Source organism: Quercus suber, unplaced genomic scaffold (assembly GCF_002906115.3).
Source record: "Quercus suber isolate HL8 unplaced genomic scaffold, Cork oak 2.0 scaffold_564, whole genome shotgun sequence".
Lineage (NCBI taxonomy): Eukaryota > Viridiplantae > Streptophyta > Magnoliopsida > Fagales > Fagaceae > Quercus > Quercus suber.
This window is the reverse complement of record NW_027070009.1, coordinates 393,831-409,083: the sequence shown is the minus strand read 5'-3', so window position 1 is coordinate 409,083 and position 15,253 is coordinate 393,831. Positions and strand designations below refer to the sequence as shown.

Here is a 15,253-nt window from a genome sequence, read left to right as displayed (position 1 = left end):
ATAGTGTCATGTTTGCATTTTATTGAAAGAGAGAATATTTTTTCTTCATGTGTATCCTTACCTTAGTTTTTAACTTTGGTTTGTGTGTTTTTATTTTCCCCACCTCCTAAAGTTTCCCCAAAACTGTTTTTTTTTTTTCAAAAACTTGTTTTGTTTTTTCCTATTTTTATAAGGAGAGATTTTTTTTAACCTTTGTTGTTCATAGGGGGAGTTGTCTCTATTTTCTATAGAGTTGAATTGTTTTGTGTCCCCTTCTTTCTCTATTTTCTCTTATCCTTTGTTGCGTATGTTGACTGTTTACTCTTTGTATGAGTTGTCTTTGTCAATACGTGACAAAAAGGAGGAGATAGTTGATATGTGGGAATGTGTGTGGATAATACAAGAATGTTATGTTTAGGGAGAGTTAACATTGTTTTTGATGTATCTAACTTAGGGGGAGAGTTAGAATCTATTTTGATATATATGTTTCTTGATTCACTACTCATTGATTCATATTTATGAGTTATTCATGATATATGTCTTTGTTTTGTGTTTTGTGAAGTCAAGAATTTATTTGTTGATTTACTGTTTTTTGTCACACATGCGTTTATGCGTTTTGTTTAGTGTTTCAGGAAGTATATAGGTTGATTCAATTTTTCTGTTGTCTACACTTGCAATTGATGGATAGTAGTTAGGATTGAATTTTGGTTTTATGAGCATTATTTTTGTAAAGGGCTTTTTAATTGTAAACTTTGAGCTTAGTGTTTGTGTTTTGTCATGGATTGCCTAAGGAGGAGTTTGTTAGGTTCTAAAAATTTAAGAATTTATGTATTTAGAACTCTAATGTGTATTGTTGGCAAACCATGATCAAAACAGGTTGTTTAGTCTTGTTTAGGCTTACTCAAAATTGGGTCTTTCATGTAAAGTTGGAATTGAGAGGCTGTAGATGCATTGGTGCATTTCGGCCTGGCTCGATCGATCGAAAGAAAGACCCGATCGATCGAATCTCGGGCAGAATATTTTTTCTGCAGAATTTCCAACTCAGCCCAAGCCCATTAGGGATTAGGGTTTCAAATCTACTTATCCCACTATATAAAGGAAACCCTAAGTCACGTTTTTGAGAGCTTTTGAGAGAGAGAGAAGAGTGTGCCTCTTTTGTATCTAGGGCTTTGTACTCAAACCTCTCTAAGTCTTTGTTGCTCATATTTGCGGTTTATGTGAATCTCTTGTGAGATCCTTGAAGAGTTTTCCTTCACATAAACTTAGGGTTTTCAAGGCAGAGATATTATCTACATCTTGATGATCAACAAGGTTGTTGCCATTGGAGCTTAAAGAATAACAAGCGTGGGTGCTTGTACTTGATTGAAGAGTCCAAGAAAGATGGAGTTCATGGATTCGGAGCTTGCACGTGATCGTGTTAGTAAGTTCGACTGGTGGGTAGCATTAGGAAGTGAAGTGGGGAGCTTGTAAGTCCTTTTGTATGAACTTCGATTCTTTCGCATAGTGGATTCAAGTTTACCTTGAGGATAGCTAGGTCAAATCCTCTCCAGGTTTTTACCGTATGGTTTCCTGGGTGATCATATCATTATGTTATTTATATTTCCGCTGCTTTATATTTTTGATATGATTGTATGTTTGTGATAACCTAGAATTGCATAATTTGACTAAGTTAATCACTTGACTAATTAACTAGGTTAATCTGGTTGGTTTTAAAGGGTTTAAATTTCTAACAAAGGTTATCCTAAGGTTTCTTAAGCTAAAAGATAAGGCATATGTCTTGAACTAAAGACATGGACAGAAAAGTTCTATTACATGTGGCAAAAGTGTTAGGCACTCCAAAACGCTTATTCTAAGATAGTAACTTACTTTAATTTCATCCCTAGCTTCTATCATTTAAAGAGTAACTAACAAATTTGATAATTTTTTTTTTTTTTCAAAGGGTCATGTGAAACAAAGTGCATGTGCCACATATATGTGAAATTTAAAGCAATCCAACTAGGCATGCTTAAGTTACATATTAAAAGGAAGTTGCGTATACGAGTATAAAGGGAAACTAAATTTATTATTCACTTCTCATATGATTCCCATGCAAAAGAGTCGTCAAAAGAAAAGGTTACATTTACGAGGAGGGGGATTTTGTGGGCTTGGTAGATTTTTACTATCCACAAGCTCAATTGATTTGAACCAAGGACAATCTTTCTCTTTAGGTTCTTCGGTAGTGATACTTTGGGTTAAATAATGTGTTTGAACTTAGTGAAAAAGTGTAATTAATGTGTGTGTTTGTTTCTCAACCAAATAAATAAATAAATAAATAAAAAGAAGACAATTTCTCTCTTTAAAAATCATTTTTTGAAAAAAAAAAAAAAAAGTTCTATTTGAATTTTTGAAAAGTGAGTTTTGGATTTTTAAAAGGAAAATTACTTTGGAAGGAAAAAACTACTTTTGGAGATATTTTGAAAAAAGTGATATTTTCTTGGATATTTTGGAAGATATTTTTGAAACACTAATGAGTTTTTCTAGGAAATAATATTTTTAATGAAAAATAAATTGTAGGGTTGGTATTTGTGGCCCAAACCCAAAGACAATTAATTTGTAGAGTATGGATGAAAGATCTAGGTTAAGTATGGGATTGATAACAATGGGTCACAACTTTCAAACACAAGCTAACATTAATTTGCACGTAAACTTTGATAATCCGAAGAGCTACACTATTTGTTTTTCTGATGAACAAAAGTCTTAGGGTTACAATCAAGTTCTCATGCCCCCTCTGGTTAGGAGCTTCCTTCCTTTATATAGTCACTCTTGTCCTCATCTCCATCGTCCACGTGTTCCTCATCCATGAGTTTGTTGAAGTACATGTCACGTCAGGCATCTTCTTTTAGCTCTGTGTGAGTGGCGGTAGGTTGGGACGCACTGTTCAGGAGTCTTCTCCACATAAATGCGGCCAGAAAAGTTGTTGCAGTGCATTAAATACGGTGGCAGCAGCTTTTCCCTTAGATATTTCTCCATCCTTATCGTTCCATAGCATGCTCAGAGCTTATCTTGATCAGGTGGAGTCCTCGGAGGGTCATTCTGGCCTTTCACACATTCAATTGATCTATGATATCGCGTCAGAGGATTACAACCTCTTCGGACAGGAGATATCCTCTTCGGATTGTGATAACTCTTCCTTCTGAGGTCCTACTTCCAGCCGGGCTCTGCCTTTTCCATCTTCATCTTCTCGGTGCCAAATAGCCCTCCTATGGGCCTTCGGCCCATTATGTTGGGCCGGGCCCTTTTTCCCCACATAAATATATCATGAGTTGTTAGAGAGAAATGAGATTTTATGAAATATTCCTTTGAAATACTTTTTTTTTTCCAAGGGAAGTGAAATTTCATATGTTTAAAAAAGTTACTTTCAATTCTTGGGAAAATAGTTTCTAAGAGAAATTCCCATAATCATAGAAATCATTTTTGTGAGAGAAATTCAATGGTTTTTCGAAGAAAAATATTTTGAAGATGAGAAATCCATGGGTATTTTTTTTTTTTTTTTTATGTGGAATTATGGGTCTCTTAGAAAATATTTTCAAAGTAGTTCTCATTGGTTTTACATGAAAAAGTGTTTTGAAAAGTAAAATTTCCATGGTTTTGTGATAGAGTTTTCATGGAAAGTAACTTTGGAAGGCATGTGGATGGAAAACTTATTTTAGGTCAAGTACCCAAAGCAAGAGCACTAGCATCTATAGATGCAAAAAAATAAATAAATAAATTATTTTGCATCCTCAAATGCTACTTTATCTATTTTACTAATTCATTTTACAACTCACCTCTCATCCCTGTTTCTATTTTTACATACAACCCAATAAAATAATATAAACTACCTAATAAAATAATAAAAAGTATTCTTATTTCTCTCTTTCCCCCCACTATCTTTTTCTCTTCACACAACCACAAGATTAAATATTATTTTTTCCTTTACAACCTTACTATTCATAGGTTACAAATCTTTTTAAGTATACAAATCCAGATGTAATGGGTTTTTACTCTCTTGAGATGTAAAATGGGGTGTTTACACCTCAAAACTAGAAAAACTGGGAAAAAAACAAACTGGAAAAGTGCTAGAATTGGGATACAGGCCAGGCCCAAACTAAGTCCATGCCTAGTACTCGGTGGACTAATTTAATCTTGAACTGACAATTATATCTAGCTCTAGCTACCAAAGCAGCAGCCCTCCCAGTCATCCAAATGCATCAAAAACCTTCTAGAATTCTCCCAAATTACCAGAAACTCTCCAAAATTCCCAAGAATAACAATCTCTTTTTTATAATCTAAGTCTTCAAGGGTAATTTCTAGTCATTTCCTTACATTTTTCCATTGTTTTTATGATCTTGGTGATCGAATACGATGCTCGTGTGCATGAGTAATATTTTGGTTGATTTATAATAAGGGTATGCTTATATGAATGTTGTCTTTGTATGCTTTAGTTACTTTAGGATTTTAATTTCAACTTTGTGAATAACTTGTTTTAATCTTTATGCACATGCATAGTGAATTATGAATTTATATGGTTATTGGTTTGCTTATCCATGATTTTTTGGCCTTTGAAAAATAGATATGGCATGCATGCATAAACGAGAATGGTAGTATTACAACTATGAATGGTATGTCTTAACCAATATACCCCATGCATCATAATTTACTTGAACATGCATAATGGATTGTTGGCTCATTTCACATGGTAGTACTTATTTGATAGATTAATGTTTATACATGATTGTCTGATCTCACATGAGTAAATATGTATATATGCATGTGTGTGAGAATTAATGAGTTAGCTATATATGTGGATTTTCATTCCATGGAATATTTACCCAAGCATGATATTGTCCTTGTTCTTATGAATCTTTTCCTTATTTGTGTGTTCTTATGATTATTGTTTCCCCTTTTTGAATGGGCTTATATATTAGTTCTTTAGCTAATATTGTAAATCCCATCACATTACATCAAATGGCTTGATTAAAATTCCCTCTCAAAAACATTTCAAAATTTTAAATTTTTCTGCAAATTGTCTTTTCAAAAAGCTTTCACAATGATTTTTCAAAATAAAAGCTCTAATAAATTGTTTTCAAAATAGTTTTTCCCACTTGCTCCAAAATAATTAATTAATAAGTGGTCTATCAAAAGATCAACACAATTTACAACCATTCAAGTCAAATAAATTTTTTTCAAAGAAAATAAAAAGAAAATTGTTTCAAATATTCACATACAAAAATAAATAAATAAAAAGAGCTTTTGTCAAATGATTTATCATATATTTAGTGTGCGTTTTGCCAACTTATTTTACTATTCAGCTTATTTTTGTTACTATATATGGGTCTCACTACACTTTTTGGTACTATTTATGAGTTCTATTATACTATTTCAACTAACTTTGATGTACCTGTATTTAAAGTACTTTCAATAAAAAAATTTCAGTTTTAGTAAAATAAGCGAATACCAAACAAATCCTTAAGAAAAATTTGTGTTTTGACTTGTCAGGTTAGTGGGTCAAATTCGTACAGGCTCATCTTTCACAAATTGGGTTTTAGTTTGACCCATTTTTTCATTAGTCAAAAATCCGTCTACCCAGTTTTTTCATTAAGTTAATGAAATCTTTTACTTTAATACTTAGGGTATATCTTTTAAGCTCGAATTTATTTAGTTTATCTTGGGATTTCTTAGATTTTAAGACTTCACTAAAAAACTTATGACGCACACTTAGCAAACTAATAGAGTTGACATCAAACGTGTCATCTCAAGTACTGATACATTGAGGCCTATCCCTGACAACATAAATCACTGATCAACTTAATTAAGAATTGAATCCTAAACAAGAGTTACTTCTAGCTCTGATACCAATTGAGAAGTATTTTATGATCTCGTTGCTTATTATATCCTAATGTTGCTAACTTATTAAATTAATCAGTTATGATGGTGAATGTATTTCTGGTTAATCAAGCCACAACAACAAATCACAATATAAAGTAAAGAACACTGTGATTCTTGACAATGTGAAAAACCTAAGGACGGATCCAAAGGAAAAAAACACACTAAAGGTATTAACTACCCAAAGCAAAATTTCACTACTTAGAATTGAAGTGTATAATTGAAACAGACCATTGTTTCTATTTTCTACCCACAATAGAACTTACAATATGGCCCCAAACTACTCCAAGCACCTTGGACTCTTCTATTATGAAATTATACGCACTAACTTTGTTCATGATTTTAAGGATTGCCTCGAAGATTCCTTCCCTGCAACAAACTTTGGTAGCTTTGTGGTTTCAGTAATCGATCACCAATCTTCAACAATACAATCTTTAGATGTTCTTGATCTTTTGTTCGGTGGTGATACAAATTAAAAGAATTAGGGTTTTCAACCTTTGTAGCACAATATAGGCTCTCTCTTCTTATTTCAGTTGACTTTGGTGTGTCCTTATATACTTTTGAATGTAGGGCTTGAAATCCAATTCATAAGTTGACTTAATGGGCCTTTACAAGAATCAAGCTTCCCAATTCTCAATTGATTGAAACTTAGTTGAGAGTCGATCGAAGGCTTGTCTTGATTGATCGGGATCGATTAAGAGCAATGTAGAGATTACAAAAACATAGTTTTGCTTGAGTTAAAGTTAGGTCTCTTGAACTTGAACAATAACATTACAACACACCAAGATTTGCAATTTGTCATGGTTTGCCAACACTAACCCAAGATATCTATTGCATATCATCCTACCAATCTACTATATCCCGCTTAAGAATCATACATAAGCTTCTTAGATAGTCATTGCACCTCAAAATTCTCAATAATTTTTGCATATTTAAAAATAAACTACAAGATCAAGGATCCAATCTATGAAGTCTCCTTTTTAATTCTATACCATCTAAAGAATGACATACAACTAAATTTAGGAATGCAATCACTGTCACACATATTCTAATCACTGGATTTGCTAGCATCTTGTTTGTAAACCACAGGTCCATGCAAAGACAAAGCTATGATACCAATTAATGCAACTATAAGAAATATAAAAGTTCTATTTCAAGAACAAAACTCTAAAATTCATAAAGAGTTACTTGAATTCACAAGAAGAGCTACTATTGAATCCACTAGAAATAAGTAGAACTGTCAAAAGAGCTTTTAATTGGTCACTATTAGACTTCAATTCCGTTTATAGACTTGGAAGCCAATTTAAAATCTCCATAATTGATTGACAATTAAAAATATTTTAAAATAAATCTTAATTGATACCCTATCATAAAAGGATCCTAATTTGACTAGAAAAATATTAAAAACACCTAATATCAAAGAAAGAACAGCCCTATAGCCTAGCATTTCAAAAATTACATAAAAAGATCGAAATTAATAAACAAAAGAATTGAACTCTCTATTATTTCCTAAATTGATAAAATAGAAAATAAAAAAACCAAATAATATTCTTTTCAGCTTGATAGTCTAGTTGACAAGAGTGAACGAAAGAAACATATTGAACTCGATCTGTAAGTTTAAGCACGAAATTGGAAAAGACTAAACTTAAAGGACTGTATTGAAACTAACCAAAACTAATGTATGTAATATATAATTAAGTCAAAAAAGAATAAATTTTTTTCTCAAGAAAAAATAAAAAAAGAATAAAGTTATTAAAATTTATTGTATTGCAATACCTAAAATTACCTTAAGAAATAAAAGTAATTATATAAATAGGGTAAAATACACTTCTTTCTATTATTATTTTTTCCTATTGAAGTCAAAAAAAATTATTTTTTAATTGATCAATATGATAGTATTTTAAATATATGATTGTTTTTTATCATCAAACCAAAAAATCAATTGATTTTTTGTGTAGGTAAGGATGAAACTCTAGATTTCTTATTTTTATTTGACTGTAAAATATTTTACCAGTTAAGCTAATTAGAATTCACAAAGTCAAAAAGTTAAAAATAAATGATTTGCTTATTTTAGAGAATGATATCCTCTAAAATATTTTCAAAAATTGATTAAAACAAAATATAAATGAATATCTATAGTGTAAAATATATGCATTTAGTTTTCATGTATATTTGAAATGAATTTATTTCATGATTTAGATTATATATTTTAAAATGTAAAGGTAATTCTTTATCTAGTCTTAAAAGAATTCAAAAGATGTGACACTTTTGACGCTATGATAGTAACTGAAGATTCTCTTTTTAATTAGAATTTTTTAAATAAATACTTTGAGAAGATAAATTTTAAAACTTATTAGGAAAAAAAGCAAAAATTAATTAATTTATTTCTTATTAGGAAAAAAAGAAAAAATTAATTAATTTATTAATAATATTTTATATTTTCTAAAAAAAATTGTATTAAAATTTTTTAAAAATAATTAATTAACGTATACCCTAAAACCCATTCGTGTTTCGCACGCATTGTCGCGGCTTTTCCTAAAGCCTAATTCCACCTCTTTTTCTCGAAGCAGAGTCAGGGTGAGCTACGGCTACCACACAACAACGGTCGACTTTTTCTGCCCCTAAGCTTCTCTGTTCCGTAGGATTCCATAACACTCGCACGCAATTCGTTCCAATTTCAATTCAAATTCCACGTCCCAAAAAGCTTAACAAAACACGAATCAAGCTTCATGTAACATTCACAAAGAAGCTGCACTGAGAATATGATCCTACCAGTGGTGAAGTTGGGAACCCTCGCTCTCAAAACTATTTGCAAACCCATTGCCAATCGGCTTAAGAAAGAGGCTGGCTTGCACCCCAAGTTCAGACACTTCATTATCGACTTCGCCCAGGTTCTCTCTCTGTCTCTGCTCTCACTTTCTTTTTTTTTGGTATTAATTTATACGTGGGTTTCGCATTGAATTCGGTTTTCAATTTTCATATATGGGCTCCTTTAATTTTCTGTTGTCATCGTTTGATTCTGGGTTTTGGTTTCTTTTGCTGATTTGGGCTTGTGTTTTGCGTCTGTACTGTAGAAATAGCTCTGTGGTCACATGTTTATAATATGGGTTATTTGTCAAACACAATTGGTACTCGTTGCAATTATGAATTGCAACCTATATTTTGTGCAAATTGATGTTTCTCTTCTTTGCTTGATTTAGTTGTATTGGTTGCTTTTTTGATCACAGATTGATATGCATGCATTTGAGATGAGATATCATAGACAAAGTAGATTTTGAGTTGCTATTAGATAAACTTTAGTAAATCAGCAGATTTTGTTTTTTGGTTTATATTGTTGTGTCTGCCATTATGTTGATTTTCTTCATATTTTTGTTTTAGAGATTTATCATAGCATTAGCTTGGAAATGGATTCTATTTCGTGGCTGGACCTTAAGTTGTAGGTAGCATTTCTGGTAACTTGGGTGTGATTAGTAAAGCTTGCACTGTTGAATCCTGGTACCAAGAGAATTGAAATTAAATGAACAAATAATCACTTACATTTGTGTTCGCATACCATTCCAAGGATTTCTTGTACAGGTGTAGCTGTAAATGTATATATATCATGGGCCATTGTCCATGCTAAGTGGACTGGTTAACAAACGTCAATGACTGTGAGTGAGGCATCATTGAATAGTCATTAAGACCAAAACTAAGAATGAATATGAGAATATTAAAGATCTCACCTAGAACAACTTGGTAGGCACCAGCTTCCTCTCTCATCTTTTCTCATAACATATATATATATATATATATATAAATTTTAAAAAAAAATAAATAAAAAAAATAAAAATAAAAACTATAGAATTACAATGCTGTCATTATTTTGGAATTTTTTCTTAGGCTGGTTCAATATGGGTTGCATGGGTTAAGGACTACTTGCTTAGAAGGATATTTTGGGCTGTACCTCACATTACAAGGGGCTAGAGGGAAATTCTTCAGCTAAGGAGCATTTCTTGACCTTTACTGAACTCTAAAGTGGAGAAAGGGAATTATCTTTGGCACTATGTAGGACCACTCTATTTGAAATATGGGCACTGAGACTTGTATAATATTACAAGTTAAATGCAAACTAAAGTATATCATATGTTGCAAAGAGGGACATGGATATGGCCTCTGGTTAGATCAAATTATCTGGTTGAAATTCAAAGAAGGCTACCTGAAGTTTCATTAAATGATAAACATGCAGCCATTTTGGCCCTCTAATTGCCTTCCAAGATTAATAGTTTCTATTGTCTCAAGACACGGAAAGAAATAAGAAGAAAGTTGGCTTAAGTAAACTGGTGGAAGCTAATCTAGTTTAGCGGAGCCATTCTCAAGCATTCCTTTAGTTGTGAATTTATTCTTTCTACCAGAGATAATTTGATAAGCAGAGGATACATGGTTGATTCTCCATATACTTTCTGCAGAATAAAGCTTGAGAGTGGAGACCATTTTTTTCTTTAATGTTTCTTTACTGAGTACAGAAAATTGTTTTCAGCAAAAGTTAGATCAGAGGAGATGTAAGCGATTTGAGTGATAAATTCAATTAAGAAGTAAACTATTTGAAGGGTAAAAGTTTCAAGGTTTCTCTTTGTAAATTGGCTTGGCCTACAACTATATACTTCCTATAGTTAGACTGAAACTCTCAAGTTCATAAAGACAATAAAAAATGAAGAGGGATTAGTACAGTTAACCTTGGATGTCATAAGATTCACATTAGCTACAGCCTACAATAAAGAAATTTCCAAAATCTATTTGGAATAAAATTCTTTGTACTTTTCAGAATGTCCATGTTTCTGTTTTTTATTAGTATTGAGTTTGGCAGTTATTAGTTAATTTGTTAATAGTATCTTGTATTGCCTCTGTACTTCTGAGCTGGTTGTAAAATTTTCTTTAAGTGAAATTTGATCATTCGCCCCCATCCCAAAAAAGAAAAAGAAAAAGTAATTACACAGCTGTTGTAAATTTGATTACCTCTAATTAATTTTGACTATTTGTAATGTGTGTTCACCTATATCGGTGCTTAGTGTCACATATTTGTTTCAAAGCAAATCTCAAGTTTGGGAAAAGGAGGAGGGTTGCGGTAGGTTGACAACCAACGTAAATTTAATTACTCTATTATGAATGAAATTACATGTGGCCAACCCTAACTAATCTACTGAGAATCCAACCTAAAATTTTGAGAACAAGGCATTGTTGTTGTAATTTGTTTTTTTTTTTTTTTTGGGTCATTTTGAAGCTGTATTCTGTTTATGTGCATGATATTTTCATAAAGTTCAGGGGTGTTTCTCCTTTAGAATCTTTACAGACTGGGAATAGATATATAGTTGAGGGGAGTTTGAACAGGAGTTTATGGGATGGAAATTTTTTTGTTGTGTGTTTTGAAATCTTTTCAACCCTTTCTATGGTCACAGGAATTAAGGTGTTCCGCATTTTGGTGAAAAAAAAAAATCCAATATTGATATCATCTCATTTAGTTTTGTAGTTTAATTTGTTATCTACCAACCACTCCCCCCAACCAAAATAAATAAATAATTAACCAAAAAAAAAAAAAGAAACAAATTCAAATTTATAAACAAATCATAATTTCCATTGAAGGAATGAAAAAAAATGAGTTGCCTTTTTACTTATCAAAAAAATATTTTGTATTTTAATAATTTATGTAAAAAATTATCAATTTTATAATTTGAAATATAGTACTGATGATTTCTACTATATGTTACTTATGGTATGGAATCAGGCAAATCATCGATTCACAACAAAAATGCAAAGACGCATTTATGGTCAGGCAACTAATGCTGCAATACGCCCACTTAACGAGGAGAAAGCTGTACAAGCTGCTGCAGATCTTCTTGGGGAACTCTTTATCTTCACGGTACTAATAATTTCCAGTTCCTACTTGTGATCTGAGATTGTCACCAAATATTCCCTTGTCTATGTAACAAGAGATGCTTCTGCATATCATTTGTGCATGCACAGATGCCCTTGCCTTGTTTTAATATCGGACTTAAATTAGTAGATATTTTGACTGGTGGTGGTGGGTTTGTTATCTTGCCTGTTGAAGGCATGGTGCTGGTTCTGCTAAAGTATGTCAGGGCAGTCTCTATTTACATAAAGTGATATTATCAACTGGAACTCCTTTCTTATATGTTGATCTTTTTGAAGGATGTTTTACCATATTGCTAGGAAATGCTTATATGATTCAGCCATGGAAGAAAGTCGGGTTTCTATCTTGGAGCGATTTTCAATTTTGGAAAGTTAAGGGCTTGTCATATGTGGGGCCATCATGCCACATTGAATTGAAGCAAGACCGATCACCTCTATGGTTTTGAAGCTTATATTATAAATATCTTAGGGATGGAAAACGAAATTCATGCAAACTTTAGGGGCAGAAACAATATTTTAGCCATACAAATACTAACCTTAAGCACTGTGTTTTTATAATTCTCCACCCTAAAACCAAAGTTTCAGCCCTAAAGCCCAAAACATGTCCTATGTCTTTGTTTTAATGACATAATATGGCAGGATATAATGTGGTACTTTCTGGTATATAAGACCACAAATTTGGCAAGTCCAACTCAGCGAAAAGACTGATTAGATAACTTACAAATATGATTTAGCCAAATATTATTCTTTTTTCGTTTCAATAAAATAAAATGGTAATCAAAAACATATCTTTGTATGACTAATTGACCCAAATGATCTTCCATCTGGCCTGCAACAAATTAACTTTGTTTGTACAGCAAATTTTGGGAGAATGGCCTATTAATGGACTATTAATCTCAATTTTACTTCTTTCTTGATGCGTTAAGTCAATTTTAAACTTAAAAACTTATTTACTTGGTTATCTTTATAGGTTGCTGGAGCTGCTGTTATTTTTGAGGTGCAAAGAAGTTCCAGATCAGAAGCAAGAAAGGAGGAACTGCGCAGGCAGGAATTACAGGTAAGTGTTGTTATTTTCTCTGATGTAGGATACTCCAAATCGGACCTTCTGAGTTTTTTTATTTCATTGCTATTCTTCAAGTATCCTCAGATGACATTTAGTTCAACCTTCCACATTGTGCATTTTTTATTTATTCAGTTATTTTGTTGGTAATGTATGATTCATGTTTGGAAGAACGTTTGTGTAATGTGGGGAGTAAATGATGAGTTTTTGGAAGATGTCATTAGGTCCTCTTGCATCTAATTGGTCTAACATGTTGGGTGACCTCAGTTCTATTTTAATTATATTACTAGGATGCATCAGGTTGCATGTCCTTGTGACGAGTTGAACAAGCATGGAAATATATTCAGAAGGGAAAAGATTATATGGCATTATTAAGACACCAAAGAACCTACCATTGCATGCAGTTGGCCTGACATATTGGGTGACCTCAGTTCTATTTTAATTAAATTACTAGGATGCATCAGGTTTAATAAGTTAAATGAGCATGGAAATATATTTTGAAGGGCAAGATTATATGGAATTATTAACAAAAATACCTACTTAATGCTAGACGTGGCGAGTATATGGTCCTTAAAAAAAAAAAAAAAATTGTCCCCATCTAATGAACTTTAAGGAATATGAAGTTTCATATTTGCATCTTTAAGCAGAAGCAGGTCAACAGAGACTCCATTTAACTTAACCTTATCTAGGCCAAATCTCTCTCTCTCTCTTATCATATCCAATTCATGTCATTAATACACTATGCTAACTTGGTTACCAGCATTGAAGTGTCCCATATACAACACAACTAATTCTATTTAAAATATATTAGTTTGAATCTTGCCTGACTTGTTAGCACTGATTATAGAGAGTAAAATCTAATAGGCAAAATATCACAAGGAAGATTTGAGGCAATAGAATGCCTCCAGAAAACTGTAACTTCTTTCTGTACTTTCCATGTAGGATATTTTCTATTTTATTATTGCAGATATTTCTTTTCCTGATTATCCTGTATTGATTGATTACGTATTCATTCTCAAAAAAAAAAAAAGATTGATTACGTATTGTTCATTTGATTGGTTTTGCTTATAATTTGAAGTGTTCCATAATGTGTGTTTGCTCTTCTCGTGATTTTGAAATCTTGGGTTGGTAACTTATTAAATAATAGCAGGTTATTGACCATGGATCTATGCCTGTCATCATCAACTTTGAAATAGATCTGTCTATACTGTTCTTAACCCGGAATTTGTGAATGTTTATCTACTGATCTAGGCAATGAAGCAAAGAGATGACGATTTGACTAAAGAAGTTGAGCTTCTTAGACACAAGATTGAGGAGCTAGAAAAACTTGCCAAGGGACGAGGACTTGCTGGTATTTTCAACTTCAGGCATGCCCATACCATTGAAGATGATAAATCAAAAAACACATGATCATTGCAAAAAGTACAGAATTAAGTAATCTTGTAAGCATCAACTTCCTTAGGTTTGTTTCCACTGTTGCTCTTTTGGTTTTGGCTTAGCAATTTTACTACTGCATATGTTACTGTTGTAGCTTTGGTATTTATTGACTGATTCAAAGAATATGATACCAAGCTACAGAACGAACAGTTCCTTCCTTCTGTTCCTCAAATCTCTCATTGCAATTTTTGCAGAAAATCACAACATTCCAAAGAACCCAATCATTCAAAGGAAGGCTTGGGGTAACTAATGTCACAACTATTCAAACAAAACAGGCCCGGATTATTTTGGAGTTTATTAATAGAACCCCTTCAAACTTCAAGAAAAAAATCAGAATAATTTTTACAGATTTACTTGAAATTTTATAGAAGGAAGTTTGTATGTTGTAGTTCTATGCAAATTATACAGTTTCTGCTGAATTTTTTTTCTTCTAGACCATTTAGGTTGATAAGAGTCCTCACTTTTTAATGCTCAATTGTTTCTTATGCAACAGTTGGTCAACAAGATGCCTTAGAACATTAGCATCAGATGTTCTAAAAATATGTTATTTTAACATATCAAAAAGTCAAAACTTTATTATTTTAGCATAGTATTGGACAATGCACAATATATCTCATCTTCAATTATTGGGCATTCATCTCTAAAACTCTTCTTCTTCATCTTTTTTATTTATTTTTTTATTTTTTTGGTAAACTACATATCTGGTCCATATCCTTTAAACCATATTTCAATTTAGTCCATAATCTTTCAATTGTGTCAGTTTGGTCCCTAACCTTTCAATGTCGTGTCAATTTAGTTCCTGCTGTTATTTCTTAGATGGAAAAGTCTAATGTGTCAAACAACCTAAATAATAAATAAATAAATAAAATTGCCACATCAACTAATGGGTCATTGGGTTTGTTCACTTTTTAAAACTCCCTTTTATCATCTTCTTCAATTCATTTTGTATTTTTCATTGATATGAAAAGC

General features: G+C 32.0%; 1 protein-coding gene across 2 annotated transcripts; it reads left to right on the top strand.

Annotated features, from left to right (window-relative positions):
- The first annotated feature begins 8,404 nt into the window (after positions 1-8,404).
- On the top strand, positions 8,405-14,910 carry LOC112000536 (OPA3-like protein). 2 transcript variants are annotated; one of them, XR_010625326.1, is made up of 5 exons: positions 8,405-8,774; positions 11,642-11,776; positions 12,758-12,844; positions 14,099-14,309; positions 14,479-14,910. XR_010625326.1 is itself a non-coding variant. In XM_065764492.1 (5 exons), exons 1-4 carry the CDS (start codon positions 8,646-8,648, stop codon positions 14,255-14,257), a joined length of 510 nt encoding a protein of 169 aa, XP_065620564.1. In that variant the 5' UTR covers positions 8,405-8,645; the 3' UTR covers positions 14,258-14,289; positions 14,479-14,910. The 2 variants fall into 2 exon arrangements, 1 of the variants encoding a protein (XP_065620564.1); XM_065764492.1 differs by having other exon boundaries at positions 14,099-14,289.
- The last annotated feature ends 343 nt before the right edge of the window (positions 14,911-15,253 follow it).